This window comes from Prionailurus viverrinus, chromosome A3 (genome assembly GCF_022837055.1).
Source record: "Prionailurus viverrinus isolate Anna chromosome A3, UM_Priviv_1.0, whole genome shotgun sequence".
In the NCBI taxonomy this organism is placed as follows: Eukaryota; Metazoa; Chordata; class Mammalia; order Carnivora; family Felidae; genus Prionailurus; species Prionailurus viverrinus.
This window is the reverse complement of record NC_062563.1, coordinates 113,731,222-113,745,039: the sequence shown is the minus strand read 5'-3', so window position 1 is coordinate 113,745,039 and position 13,818 is coordinate 113,731,222. Positions and strand designations below refer to the sequence as shown.

The 13,818-nt window shown below is 41.7% G+C and overlaps 1 protein-coding gene across 7 annotated transcripts in view; it reads left to right on the top strand.

Moving 5' to 3' along the window:
• The window catches only part of RASGRP3 (RAS guanyl releasing protein 3), a 104,539-nt gene extending 93,908 nt beyond the window's left edge, over positions 1-10,631 (top strand). For all 7 annotated transcript variants that reach the window (XM_047852943.1, XM_047852939.1, XM_047852940.1 and 4 more), the window contains 4 exons: positions 1,542-1,578; positions 4,487-4,612; positions 4,938-5,302; positions 8,900-10,631. In XM_047852943.1, the coding sequence (XP_047708899.1) occupies positions 1,542-1,578; positions 4,487-4,612; positions 4,938-5,302; positions 8,900-8,908 (537 nt within the window). In that variant the 3' untranslated portion in view covers positions 8,909-10,631. The remainder of the gene's footprint in view (positions 1-1,541; positions 1,579-4,486; positions 4,613-4,937; positions 5,303-8,899) is intronic.
• Positions 10,632-13,818: the final 3,187 nt, after the last annotated feature.

Here is a 13,818-nt window from a genome sequence, read left to right as displayed (position 1 = left end):
AATGTTACATGAGTTAATACATATAAAAAGCTTAAAACTGTGTCTTTTGCACAGCAAAAGTTCCATAAATGGTAGCTGTTAGGATTATTATTATTACCATCACCATGGTCTTGGGGAGGAAAAATTTCTTATCACTGCAAAGTCTCCTTGTCTGGGACCTTGCAAATTATTTAAATTTTCTGGATCATCCCAGTCACCTTTTATAGAAGAGACGCAAACTAGATTATCTTTAAGATCCCTGTATTTCTGACATGATGTCATAGTCCTGACACCACTTCCGTTTTCTGTATGGACTGCTCTGTAGGGATTCCTCTTCCAATCATCCCAGGCACCTGAGGCCTTGCTTCCAGTTAGTTGTCTTAATAATCCTTCCTATCCCAGGGCACATTTGAATCTTAATAATATATTCTGAAGGACCCAATAACTTTTAAGACTCAAAGAAATCGCTCTCCACTGGTGGAATCTCCTTCTCAGAAAGGGGGTGAGAATCAGTCTTCCTGATGCCCTGAGTCACTGCACATTGGCAGCTATCTATTCTTCTCATAGGTGACATGATGTCCACACTCAGGGCATTGTTCCCCTATAATACCTGTAAGTGATGCCCTCATCAGCGCCAGTAAGCCACTGGCCCTGTTTCTTTCAAAATCATTTTATTAAATAGGTATCAGTCACCTAACCTAACCACTACAAGGTTAAAAGTGGAGTTTTTCCAGCTTGAGCGAAACCTGCTGAATTGAGCGAAACAATACTGATGCTCCTGTGTCCCTCGGCCGCACGTCCGATGCCGTGGGAGGCACCGGAAAGAATGTGGTGTATCAGGGGGGTGGACACACCACCACCAGGATGATCCCCTGAATGACCTGGGTGACCACCCCTCCTGGAGGCCCTCACATCTCTCCTGAGACACTTGTCACTTCCTACATCCTCCTTCCTACTTGATTGGCAGAATCTGAACGTTATTCTGTATCTCCCACAGCCTTGGCACAGACCAAACACTGAGCAGGCCGAGAATGAATACACGAGCAAATAGATCTTTTCCTTTTCTGTATTCTTTTAAGGTACCAATGCTACTTGGAAAAGAACCTTGCACAGTGCAAATGCTTTAGTGGGATACGCACTGCGTAGGTTGCTTAATTTCCCAGGGGGCGTGCCAAGAGGAGCTACTGCGATGAAAAAGAAGGCAGGGGGAGCTGGGGGCTTCCAGACACAGTGACAGCCTCCCCGTGGAATTTTGCTGAGAGCGCATTATACCAAAGTCCAATAATTGTACCAACACCAGTTTCCCATCCCAGCTCCCATTTGGCTTTCAGAAAGAAAAGGGAAGCAAAACTGTTATCGCCCCAGCCCCCAGCTGGAGTGAGCTAGGAGCTGGTTCTTCTATCTGACAGGAAGGGTGTCAGGATCTGCTACATCCTGTTTGTGCGCCACCGAACATCATGCCTCCCAGGACTTCCTTCTTCTGGTCTTCTTTCCCACCTCCCCACCCCCACCCCACCGATTTTAATTCAGATTCTCTGACATTCTTTTGTTTTTTGTTACAGCTCTGGGGCATAATCAAGCAAGGATACAAATGCAAAGGTAAATAAATGTAATGTTACTAACATTTTTTAATGTGATAATTGGGGCAGGAATCAAATTTGACTGATGAAACCACAGAAACTCTTGGTGTCATGGAGAACTTGGGTCTTTGGCCACTGGCAGTTGAAGAGTTAATGTTTTTTGCGGGGGGGCGAAGGAGGGGGGGGATCCATGGAGTTTTGGAGATCCCAGACTGGAATTTTATAGTTTGTTGCAAGAGCAAGCAAACCACCCCTATCAACCCACACCTGTGGCCCCATCTCCAAGATGTCTTGTGAAGCACACAGTTAAGGTGGAATTTCTGAAGTGGGCTGAGTGTAACTAAAATACCGTATAAAGGAACTGCATCCTTCATGGGAATAGAGCCCACACTCATTCCCGTAATACAGATGCCTTTCTTTCTACTCTCACATCTAAGCTGTTCCTTTGTCACTAAATCACAGATGCTGATGAGAAAAGAGAAGCCTTAAAAAAATTATTTTTGTCCCTTTTCAATGAATTTGTTCATAAAGTGCCCCATTCAATAGGAATTTATAAACAAATAAATATATACTTGATGAATGCAATACGCATGCATTTTAATAGGCACTTAGGAATATGTTGCTCTTTGTACATATGATCATTACACATTCTTGGTGTTTAATTTCAGAAATTGCTGGATAATTTATGCAGACTATTTGTACTGATGGTTTTAAGAATCTGATAATGCTCTTGGAAGATATAACTGCAAAAGGAAACATCTTAGTCACAGAATGGCTTTAGATTAACACTATTCCCTTAGAATGCCTTTTTTCCCCTGTAGCTATCTCTTAGGATTTGGCCCTTATTTTGCGTGAACAGAGAGCTTCCCTGAACCTCAATGGGAGCCAGTCTCAAAAACCTTCCCTTTAGTTCTTGGTATCAGTTGTCTTAGTGTAACTTGGATTTCTACTTACAAGCAGTAAGCTACTGCAATATCTTACTGCCCAGCCATAGTTTTATTCTGGTTTCTGACCCTATCCCCTAAAGACCCCCCCCACACACACACAACCATATACACACAATTTTATGAAGATTAAAATCAATTAAACCCTTGGATCATCTTTGTGCACATGGTATTTTCTCTTCTTGTTTAAAAAAATTTTTCTTATGTTTTTATTTTACTGTTGAGAGAGAGAGACACACAGAGTGCCAGCGGGGAAGGGGCAGAGAGGGAGGGAGACACAGAATCCAAAGCAGCCTCCAGGCTCTGAGCTGTCGGCACAGGGGCTCCAACCCAGAGAGTGAGATTATGACCTGAGCTGAAGTTGGACGCTTACCCAACTGAGCCACCCAGGCACCCCTGGTATTTTCTCTTAAAGGCACATAAAGTGAAAAGATTAATTGAAATAGACTGAACCTGTCATTATAATTTGGTCTTTCCATGATGTCATTAAAGGATCATTTGAAATAAGACCATTTGGGGGAGAAGTGAGTATTGGAAAGAATTAGAAAGTTCCTCTTTGATAGTGAGAGAGAAATATACTCTTTATTTATTAAAAAATTTTTTAATGTTTATTTATTTTTGAGACAGAGACAGAGTATGAATGGGGGAGGGGCAGAGAGAGAGGGAGACACAGCATCTGAAACAGGCTCCAGGCTCTGAGCTGTCAGCACAGAGCCCAATGCGGGACTGGAACCCACGAACTGTGAGATCATGACCTGAGCTGAAGTCGCTTACCTGGCTAAGCCACCCAGGTGCCCCAAGAGAACTATACTCTTGAAAATAATCATATTTGTTCAGTGATTCTAAGGGAAATGTAGGACCCTCTATAGGAAATAATTATGTTGCTCTCTTCCAAAGCAGCCCAAATTTTCTGCCCCAAGTAGCAATTAATATTCTACTCTTTTAAAAAATATTTTTAAAATGTTTATTTGTTTAGTTTTGAGAGAGACAGAGAGAGAAGAATCCCAAGCAGGCTCCACGCTGTCAGCACAGGGCCTGATGTGGGGCTTGATCTGAGGTAACATGAGATCATGACCTGAGCTGAAATCAAGAGTCAGGCGCTTAACTGACTGAGCCATCCAGGTGCCCTTATTCTACTTTCTTAACTAAAGCATTCTAATGGGAGATTTCACAGAGTCTGCTGCCATTTCAAAGCCACAGTCAAGTCTGGAAAATGTTATTAGACATAAGCCCACCTTGTTTTCTGTTTCTATGCAGAGAAAAGAAGGAGGAGATAAGATCATTTGTTCTCAAGAGGCACCTGGGTGACTCAGTCAAGTGTCTGACTCTTGATTTTGGCTCAGGTCATGATCTCACTGTGATGGTTGAGCCCAACATTTGGCTCTGTGCTGACCGTGTGTAGTCTGCTTGGGGTTCTCTCTCTCTCTCTCTCTCTCTCTCAAAATAAATAGGTAAACTTAAGAAAATCAGTTGTTCTGGAAAAGATCTGGAGGAATGAAGAAGAATAAAAACGTGTAGGCTAATACTGAATGAAGGGCCATCTCGCTGTAAATGATCAGAGGCAGCTGTTGGTCCTGGGAGACACTAGACGCTGGGGTTTCTTTCCCTCATTCTGGCTCAGGGAGCCTCTTGGTGGAAAATCCATCTTGGCCTGGGAGAGCCCTAGTCCCGTGGAATTGGCATTTAGTTTCAAGCAAAGGCAACTCTGCCTCGCCCCTACTTGTTTGCTCCCCAGCGCCTCAATGAATCGTGTAGTGGAAGAAGTTGAGCAAATGTGAGAGGAACCCCAGAAAGGCTAGTGAGTCCCGCTGGCCCTTTTCTAGCCCCTGAACAGACCTCGTGGGCCTGAGCTGGACTCTGAGTCAACACGGGAAGGAGCATGGGGAGGACACGGCCCTGGCTCAGATGCCACCCTGGAAGCCCAGTCAGCCCCAGGTACACATGATTCACACTAATCGTCTGTGATATTTTGGGATTTTTCAGACTGTGGAGCCAATTGTCACAAACAGTGCAAAGACCTCCTGGTTCTGGCCTGCAGGAGATTTGCCCGGGCACCCTCCTTGGGCAGCAGTCATGGGTCGCTGCCTGGAAGTCCCTCATTGCCCCCAGGTAATGTCCTCTACTTTCTTACTTTTCTTTTCTACTTTCTTTCTTTCGGCTTGCCTTCCCACACCTAGACCTCCACTGGGTCCTGGATCTGAACCTGGTCGGAGTCATTATAAACACCAAGTCCAACTTCAGGTGAGAGGCATGGCGGCAGCCTTGACTCCCGCTTGCTTCTCTCTGCTTTCAGGTCTCACTTCTCTGCAACTCACCTGCAGCCAGCTTGGGTCTGCCTCTGGTCCGTCCCTCTAGGGCCTTGCCCGCCGGACTCCTGTTGTTTGTTGTGAAGCGATCAGATGTCACATAATCACGACAGTCTTCCCCCTTCCAGTGCAGGATGAAGTGTTCGAGTTCCCTGGCGTCACTGCAGGACACCGAGACCTGGACAGCAGAGCCATCACATTGGTCACAGGCTCTTCTCGCAAGATCTCTGTGAGGCTGCAGCGTGCCACCACCAGCCAGGCCACCCAGACCGAACCCGTATGGTCAGAAGCTGGCTGGGGGGACTCGGGGTCCCACACCTTCCCCAAAATGAAATCCAAGTTCCATGACAAAGCAGCAAAGGACAAAGGTTTTGCCAAGTGGGAAAATGAGAAGCCCAGGGTGCAGGCGGGTGTGGATGTTGTTGATCGGGCCACTGAGTTTGAGCCTGACCAGGATGAAGCAGATGCTGGTGAGACCAGACAGGATGGTGAGGTCAGTGCTGGGTCAAACCACAAATGAAATCACTAGAGGGAGGCTGAAAGGGGCCGACATGAGCATCATAGCGAGCCTGGGAGGCAGCCTATAGTTTTGGGGGCTGAATGGTTGGGCATTAACACATATCACTTTTTGTCTTGCTGTTGGCTAGGTACATGATCATGGGCATATTATTTCTTCTCTTTGCACTTGTTTCATCATGTATAAAATTAAACCAGATGGTGAGCACCTGGGTGGTGCAGTTGGTTAAGCATTTGACTCTTGATCTCGGTTCAGGTTATGATCTCATGGTTTGTGGGTTTGAGCCCCACATCGGACTCTGTGTTGATGGTTCAGGGCCTGCTTGGGATTCTGTCCCTCCTTCTCTCTTTCCCTCACGCACTTGTGCTCTCTCTGTCTCTCTCTCTCCAGATAAATAAACTTAAAACAAAATGGAACCAGATGGGTTCTAAAACTAAGTGAAGTCTGCCATTTCTGTGTCCTAAAATGATGTCCTAGGTACCCATAACTTACTGTGTGTATCCAATAGACCAGTACTCTTTACCAATCAGCTTAGTTTTCCAAGCTAGAATCAGGGCCCAAACTTGGGGGAGGGGGACAGTGGAAACAAAAAACCTGCAGAAAGAGAAGAAGAGTTGGAAACTCTTGCCCTCACTAAAAAAAAAAAAAAAAAAAAAAAGGCATTTGACAGCACTATGGAGAAGGGGGTGGTGAGAATCAGAGACATGGCAGACTCAAGGTTCTGTAAGCCAGGCTCTAGCTCCATGCAGAAATTATACTCACATCATCCGAAGCAGATTGGGAAGCATATGGAATTTGTTAGAATAAGCTGAAAATATAAATTGATTCAAGATAGACTTAGATAAATTTATTAGTCAACAGTCCATAGTGTATTCAGAAAAAAATTTGGGGAAATTGGTGTCATATTCTTAACCTTTCAAGCTGTGCCATGGAGGGCAGCCATTGCTTCTCTACGGAATCATTCTCATAAACAGAATTATTGGGTTAGGCAGAGATCCTATTGGATCGAGCCAGTATTCTTTATTCTTATGGGTGGTCCTCTACATTCCACTCTTTAGGAGACCTAAACACACTGTCTCCATAGTTCCCCCGATGAGAAAATCTCCAGTGACCTTTAACCAAAATTCCTCTAGTTCCTTCCTCATTGAAGACAATTAATAAGGAGGCCACATATTATTTTCAGTCTTATGCAGTTTCTTGTAATTCCTGCTGAGCCATTTCTTTTCCTTTCTTTATAACACCAACTTTTAAAAACAGCTGTGTTGAGACCTAATTTATGTACTATAAAACATACTCATTTGAAGTATATAATTCAGTGGTTTTTAGTAGTCACAGAGATGCGCAACCGTCACTGCAGTCTAATTACAGAACATTTATGTTATTCCCAAGTGTATCCATTAGCAGTCACTGCTCGTCTCCCCTATCTCATTCTGGCCCTAGGCAACCAACTAATTTACTTTCTGTCTCAATAGGTTTGCGATACGAACTGTATTTTTAACATTTCTTCATTGATCATCTTGGCAAATCTTTCAGTCCTATCCTTCCATTTCTTCAACTGGCCTAGCATAGTTCAAGGTGGGAATATAAAGGTGAATAAGAAAAAATTCCTGATACCAGGACAGAGGAAGATATCCTGGGGGAAGGGTCTTCACTTGGGGTCTAAAGAAGGGCCTCAAGGAGTTTACAAAAATGTATTACATTTTATGTGAAATTATATATGGACATATGCTCATTTCTGGGGAAAGGTCCACAGCATTGAGCAGATTCTCAAGGGGATCTATGACCCCCAAAAAGCCAGGAGTCGTTGTGCAAGATTTTTTGGATGAAGCCTGGAAATTGTGCTAGTCACCCCATTACCACCCCAGCCTGTGGAGGCTACTTCCATGAGTGCTGTGGCTATAATTGAAATCTCAGGAAAAACAAGAGCTTCAATGGGTAGGGTCATGGGATGCCTACCTAGAACTTTCTAGATGGTGCTCACCTCATGGACCATCTCTGAATTCAGAGGAGTACCTGCTTTTGCTTAATAATGGTGAAAGTAGCCATGAGCTCACTTCTGTTCACCTAGCGCTGTTCAAGTTACCTCAACCTTGCTCCTGGCTTACGAGAAATTCACAACCTGTTATATGTAGGACAATTACTTACATGAATAAGAGTTCTGGATCTTCAGCCTGTATAAGCAAATAGAGACAAAGATCTGCATTTTTTTTGAATTTAATTTTATTCTTTGAAAATTGAACGTTTACATTCAGGGTTTGTCTTACCCCTTCAATTTTCTCACGTGTAAGTCATAGAGACAGGTCACTGACTACTAGTATTGAATTTCTTTTTTTTTTTTTTTTTTTTTTAATTTTTTTTTTCAACGTTTATTTATTTTTGGGACAGAGAGAGACAGAGCATGAACGGGGGAGGGGCAGTGAGAGAGGGAGACACAGAATCGGAAACAGGCTCCAGGCTCTGAGCCATCAGCCCAGAGCCTGACGCGGGGCTCAAACTCACGGACCGCGAGATTGTGACCTGGCTGAAGTCGGCGCTTAACCGACTGCGCCACCCAGGCGCCCCTGAATTTCATGTGTGCTAGTTGAAGAAGACAGTACGTTCATATATAAATAAAATGCATATGGCATACAGGCTCCTTCTCATCCAAATCAGTAACTAATGAAAAGACATTTACCCTTGTTTAGGGAAAAAAGGAAAAAGGGAAAAAAAAGGTGACAAAATTATGCCACCGTTGAGTATGTAGACAAAGGCATTTCATACTTAGGATTTTTTTCTGCCTGGCAAGGTAATGAATGGGATTCAGAGAAATGATCTACACATTTATTATTTAGAATCAGATGATGTTTATAAGCCCCAAGAGTAAAAAGGCCCACTGACAGAAAAGACAGTTTTGTTTGTGATGTGCATATTTCCTTTGGCTGAGTTGCAGGATTCACCCTCATTTTAAAATACAAGGGTGTGAATATTTTTTTGTGACCATGGATATCATTTCACCAATGATCATTGAGCCCCTGGATCGCAGGGACAAGATGGCAGATCATAATTATTCTCCTGGCAGTAAGAACATGTATATTTTCTTTATAATGCTTCTTTGTTTTCCATTACCTTCTGCTAAATTAGATCTAATTAACAAATATATAAGGGCTAGGGATTGCTGGACTAAACAAAGTTTAATATGTTTATATCTTTTTCCTCTCTCTATATATCTCTCTCTATATATACCTATATAGATATATATCTTTTTCCCTTACAAGTTTTCTCAGTGCCCTTATGCAAATTTACATTGTGGATTTCTAAGAGGGAAGCCTTGAGAAGAAGCATTTAACAGACCAGTGTTTTGTGGAGCACCCTTTAGGGAACATTAACATAAGCATCCTTGTTGGACTCTGTAAGATTTAACATTTCATGTGCTATGGAACTATATGACCTTTTAATTCCCTCTAAATCTTGAGAGTCAAAGTACTGATCATCTGAGATGTTCCCTCAAATGTAACTGATAAACTGCTTTCTAGGAATATTCTTATTTTGTTAAATGCAACCCAGGCATACAACAGGTTCTGATTTGTATTGCAGGATGGCTGACTTCAGACCGAGGACACTGGAGGCAATCATATTGGCATTTGGAAGGAGCGAGATGAGAAACTCTGAAGAACGCTCCAACTCAGGAAGTTATCTGAAAAGATACCTTGGACTTTTATTGACTGGTGACACCATGGGATCTCCCTGATTGGACTATGGGACAGAGGATTTCGCCCGTGAACTATTTATTTCCTCCTCCCTGGGCTCTAGTTAGGTGTCACAAAGATTGGGTGATGTAGTTGGTAGTTTTCTCATCTATCTTTTTCTAGAGCCATTTATCTATGAGTGAAGTGAAAGCTTTTCGGCATGTACTTGATACTCCGTCTCTAAACTCCAACTTTAATTTTGTTGTGAGAATATTATTTCAGTATTTTTATAAACTTTTGGTGGGGGAGGAGTCAATTTAGAGGTCTTTTTTTTTTTCTTTTGTGCTTTTTGGAGGGGACCAGGACTTATTTTCTAGAAGGACACAGAAGCTCTTCAGATCCTGGAAGGTGGTGGTTCTACCAACCCAAGGAGAAGATGTTTACATTGTTCTTACCATACAGTTGCTATTAGGATATGTAACGAGTCATACATTTATATTCAATAAGTCTTACCCATTCTGCATCATAAGGAAGCTATGAGACAGCCATGAAAACTCTCCTGATATTTATAATTGCCATGGGGGAAAATTAAGTATACTTGTCTCATCTGACTAGGTTTAGCTATCTTTCCTAAAACTCCTGTTAAGACTGCCAATAAGAAATGTGGATGGTGATTACAAAATCAATTAAAATTTTGGGGGATAAAATTTAGGAGAAAAACAAACCACCAGAAAAGCAAACCACTTAGTGAAATGAAAAACACCCAGCAGTCTTTAAAAAGTCAAAATAGTTTTGAGAATTTTATTTGTTACAAAAGAAAAGTTTGGGTTGTGACAGGGAACTTTTGTCCTCTTCTGAAGAAACCACCATCCATAATTAAATAGTCATAGAAATCTGATCATCAGAAACCACCTTTGATTAATATTTTATTTCAGCTTTTCATGTATCAATATTTTAAATATCTTCCTTTGACCTAAATAATTAGATGTGGGTCTGTTTTTTACATGATTAGAAGAGAGAGAACTTAGCTCAACATGTTCAAATATAGAGATTGGATTGAGCCAGTGGGCAAGGGGAATGACCTGGTGCCTCGTGACCAGAGAGAAGCTGGACCCACAGAGGTGTCCTGCTCTGCATTGGGAGTTGAAGTGTGTATACCACATAAGACTGAATCTGTTTCTGTGAGGGGCAGTCCCTTCAGCAAAGAAATGCCTTTCTTCTCTTTCTGTTAGGTAAAATTGAGGACAGTTCTATTCCGCAAACAGTTGACCACCTGCTCTGGGCAGGTCCTGTGCTAGATACACAAAGGCAAGTTACACCCGATCTCTGCCCTCAGGAGCTGAGAGCTTGTGGGCGTTAAGCCAAGATGGTTCCCTAAAGTACAGTTCCAGATTTGCTAGAACTAATGGTGCCAAACAGACTGAGAAATCAATGTGCAAATTAAATGAAGTTATTAGTTGAGGGAGCTTTGATTAAACTGTGTAATAAGAGAACTCACCATGTACAAAGCCCCTCAGAAAGCCAGCAGCCATCCCTATGTGTGGCTGTATGTATATATACTATCTATTCCTATTCATAAATGCAATGAAATACATGTTCACAAAATTAAAAACAGAAAATGGCAATTTCATTACATGAAACATTTCTTGTACATGTTTTTTTAATTTTAAGAAAATTCAGGAAGAAACTGGGATTCTTCTTTTTCTTCTCAAAGCAATTATTTCACTCATCACTGAGTTTGGGTTAGTTTTGAGTTTTCATATATAAGAAGAGTTTTATATTGTCAGCCTTCCTGTGACAAAGATACCAAATGTACCTTGAATAAAAAAACAAATACAAAGAAAATAAAACAAACATATTTATGTATTTATGAATACACATACACATGCATACACTCACACACACACTACTATTCTTACTTTGCTGAAGAGGAATCTGCGTCCACAATGAAGCTACCTTATAATTTTGATTGTATTATTTACTCACAACCACTGGTGACTCTGATGTTTCAATCTGTCAATTTCCCACAATCAGTAAAATGAGTAAATTAGGCAAACCCATGGAGAAGCAAAATAAACTATTATATCTGGTTTCTCCAGACCTTCCTTTTGTAGATTTGATGGTCACTATCACCTTTTAGGTGAAAGGCAAAAGCAAAACCAAACTCTTAACAGTGACTGGTATCAGGTACCAGGACAGAATATGTTATATGCTGCAATTCAGTCTTCCTAGAGGGATGTACAAATCGGACTGATGCTGTTTTAGGTCGGCCTCACCAGAGGGTGGCCCTAGTTGGTATCGAACAGTTTTTGTTTAGTGGCTGCCTCCTTAAGCAATAATGTCTCCCCCTGTCCATGGTAACAGTCTCTCCAAAGGTCCAAAGGGCTTGCTGTTTAACTTGCAAGGCAGGACTCCTGCAGAAGGGAGAGTCAACCTGTTACTGATGGTAGGAACCTTAGCATTTCTAAACACATTGATTTTTGACTGAGGAGGTAAATTCAGTCAAATGAAGAGAGTGCAGCCTGTCTCTGGCATGCGATCTACAGTCAGATTTAAATCTCGTTTCTGCCAGTTGTAGTCATGAGACCCTGGGCAAGTCAGGTACCTCTCTCTGAGCCTCAGTTTCCTCCTGTGAAAGGAGAGATTTCCCCACCTTCCTCAACAGACCTCATAGAGGTATTGTAAACATCAGGTTGAATAGTACATGCAAATATCAGGTTGAACAGTATATGTAAAGACCTTATAAGTAAGTTAATCTTACTCTGCAGTTACGCAGGTTTCTTTTCTAAAATTGTCTGCAGGATCCCAGACTATATGTTTTCATGACTGTGTACTTTGGAGGCTCTAAACCCAACGTTTAACTAAATTCTGCATGATTTAAACAACATGAAACACATATTCTTATTCCTGGCATTATGTGTGTGGAGGGTTAATTCTGGTCTGTTTCCTAACACTGGCTGTTGTCTCTCTGTTTGAAAATAGGTAGACAACATAAAGAAACCATATGCGTAAAATGTGAGTTTAGAGGAACATAGGTCAACACATAACTACCCTTAAGAATTTAGTGTTAATAGAGGCAGAGAAGAGAAAAACAATTAACTTTTAAAATAAAAAGTACACCATTTATTTGACAGCCAGAATGTATTTTACAACTACTGAAAGTGGTAATGAGTGGAAATGAGTTGGAATTTAAGACTCCTCGGGAAATAGCTTCCTCCAAGCTGCATCCAAAACTTGCTTGCTGGAGTCTACATGGTACTCAGACCTCAAACAAAAATATCTATTTTCTTTTAAAAATGTTAACAAGCACTTTGGAATTCACATCTATTCAGAAACTAAGTGACTTGCAGTTTATACAAAATAGCAAAAGGAAGGCATTGCTGGGGGGCATTCTGTAAGGCAGCTGGCCTGAACACTTCAAAAATAAACCTAAAAGGGACCAAGCAGTTCTGGATCAAAGGAAACACATTAACCAAATGAAACGCAACAACCAAATGCAATGTTGTAAACCTTGATGGGACTTTTAAAGCAGACACTTTGCAGGCAGCAGTTAGGGAAATCTAAATAGGAACGATAGCAGTCCCCTTTATCTGCAGCTCAGTTTCCAGAGTTTCAGTTACCTGCAGGTGATACCATTGAAGCAGGTGATTCTCCTTCTGACCAATTGTCAGGAGGTCATAGGTCGATAGTAGCCTAATGTGACCCCTGCCTCACAACATTCAACCTCACTAGCTTGCTTCACTCACCTCACTTCTCCTCAGGCGGGCATTGTGTTATCTCACATCATCAGAAGATGAAAGGTGAGTACAGCACTGTAAGAGGTTTTGAGACAGGGGCGCCCGGGTGGCTCAGTCGGTTAAGTTTCCGACTCCTGATTTTGGCTCAGGTCATGAGCTCAGGTATGTGGTTCTGAGCCCCGCGTCGGGCTCCATGCTGATAGTAGAGTGTGCTTGGGATTCTCTCACTCTCTGCCCCTCCCCCACTCATGCTCCCTCTCTCTCCCTCTCTAAATAAATAAGTAAATAAATAAAAACTTAAGGTGTTTTGGAAGAGAGAGGATATTCACATAACTTTCACTGCAGTATTTACGTTCTGTTTTATTCTTAGTTGTTAATCTCTTACTGTGCCTAATATATAAATTAAACTTTATCATAGGTATATTGTAGGAAAAAACAGCCTTTATTGGGGTTCAGTGTTAACCGCGGTTTCAGGCATTCGCTGGGGGTCTTGGAACATATACTTTGCTGATGGAAGGGGACTACCATATGTTAAATAACTTAAAGTTTATTCACTTCAGTATGAAAATGATTTCATGGTTCTATAAGAGAATGTCTTTATTTTTAGGAGGTGCCTGCTAACATAGGGATGAAGTATCAATATTGCTATTTACTTTAAAATGGTTCAGTGAGGGGCACCTGGGTGGCTCAGTCGGTTTAGTGTCTGACTTCTGATTTTGGCTCATGAACTCGGGGTTCGTGAGTTCGAGCCCCACATTGGGCTCTGCTGTGGTGGGATACTCTCTGCTCCTCCCCGACTCTATCTCAAAATAAAAAAACAAAATTAATAAAAAAAATCTTAAAATGGTTCAGTGAAAAACAAGTTTTTGTGTAGAGAGAGAAAGTGAATGTGGCAAGATGTTAACAATTGTTAAATCTGTGTAAAGGGTATATGGATATTCATTGTACTATTCCTTAAGCGTTTCAGCAGTTTTGTAGTTTAAAAAAGCTGGGGGTGGGAAAAGAAATGATTAATTCTAATCTTGCTGGAAATCATTTAGAAGCAACAATGAGAAGAACAACAAAAAGCAAGTTGCATTTGCAGAGTGCC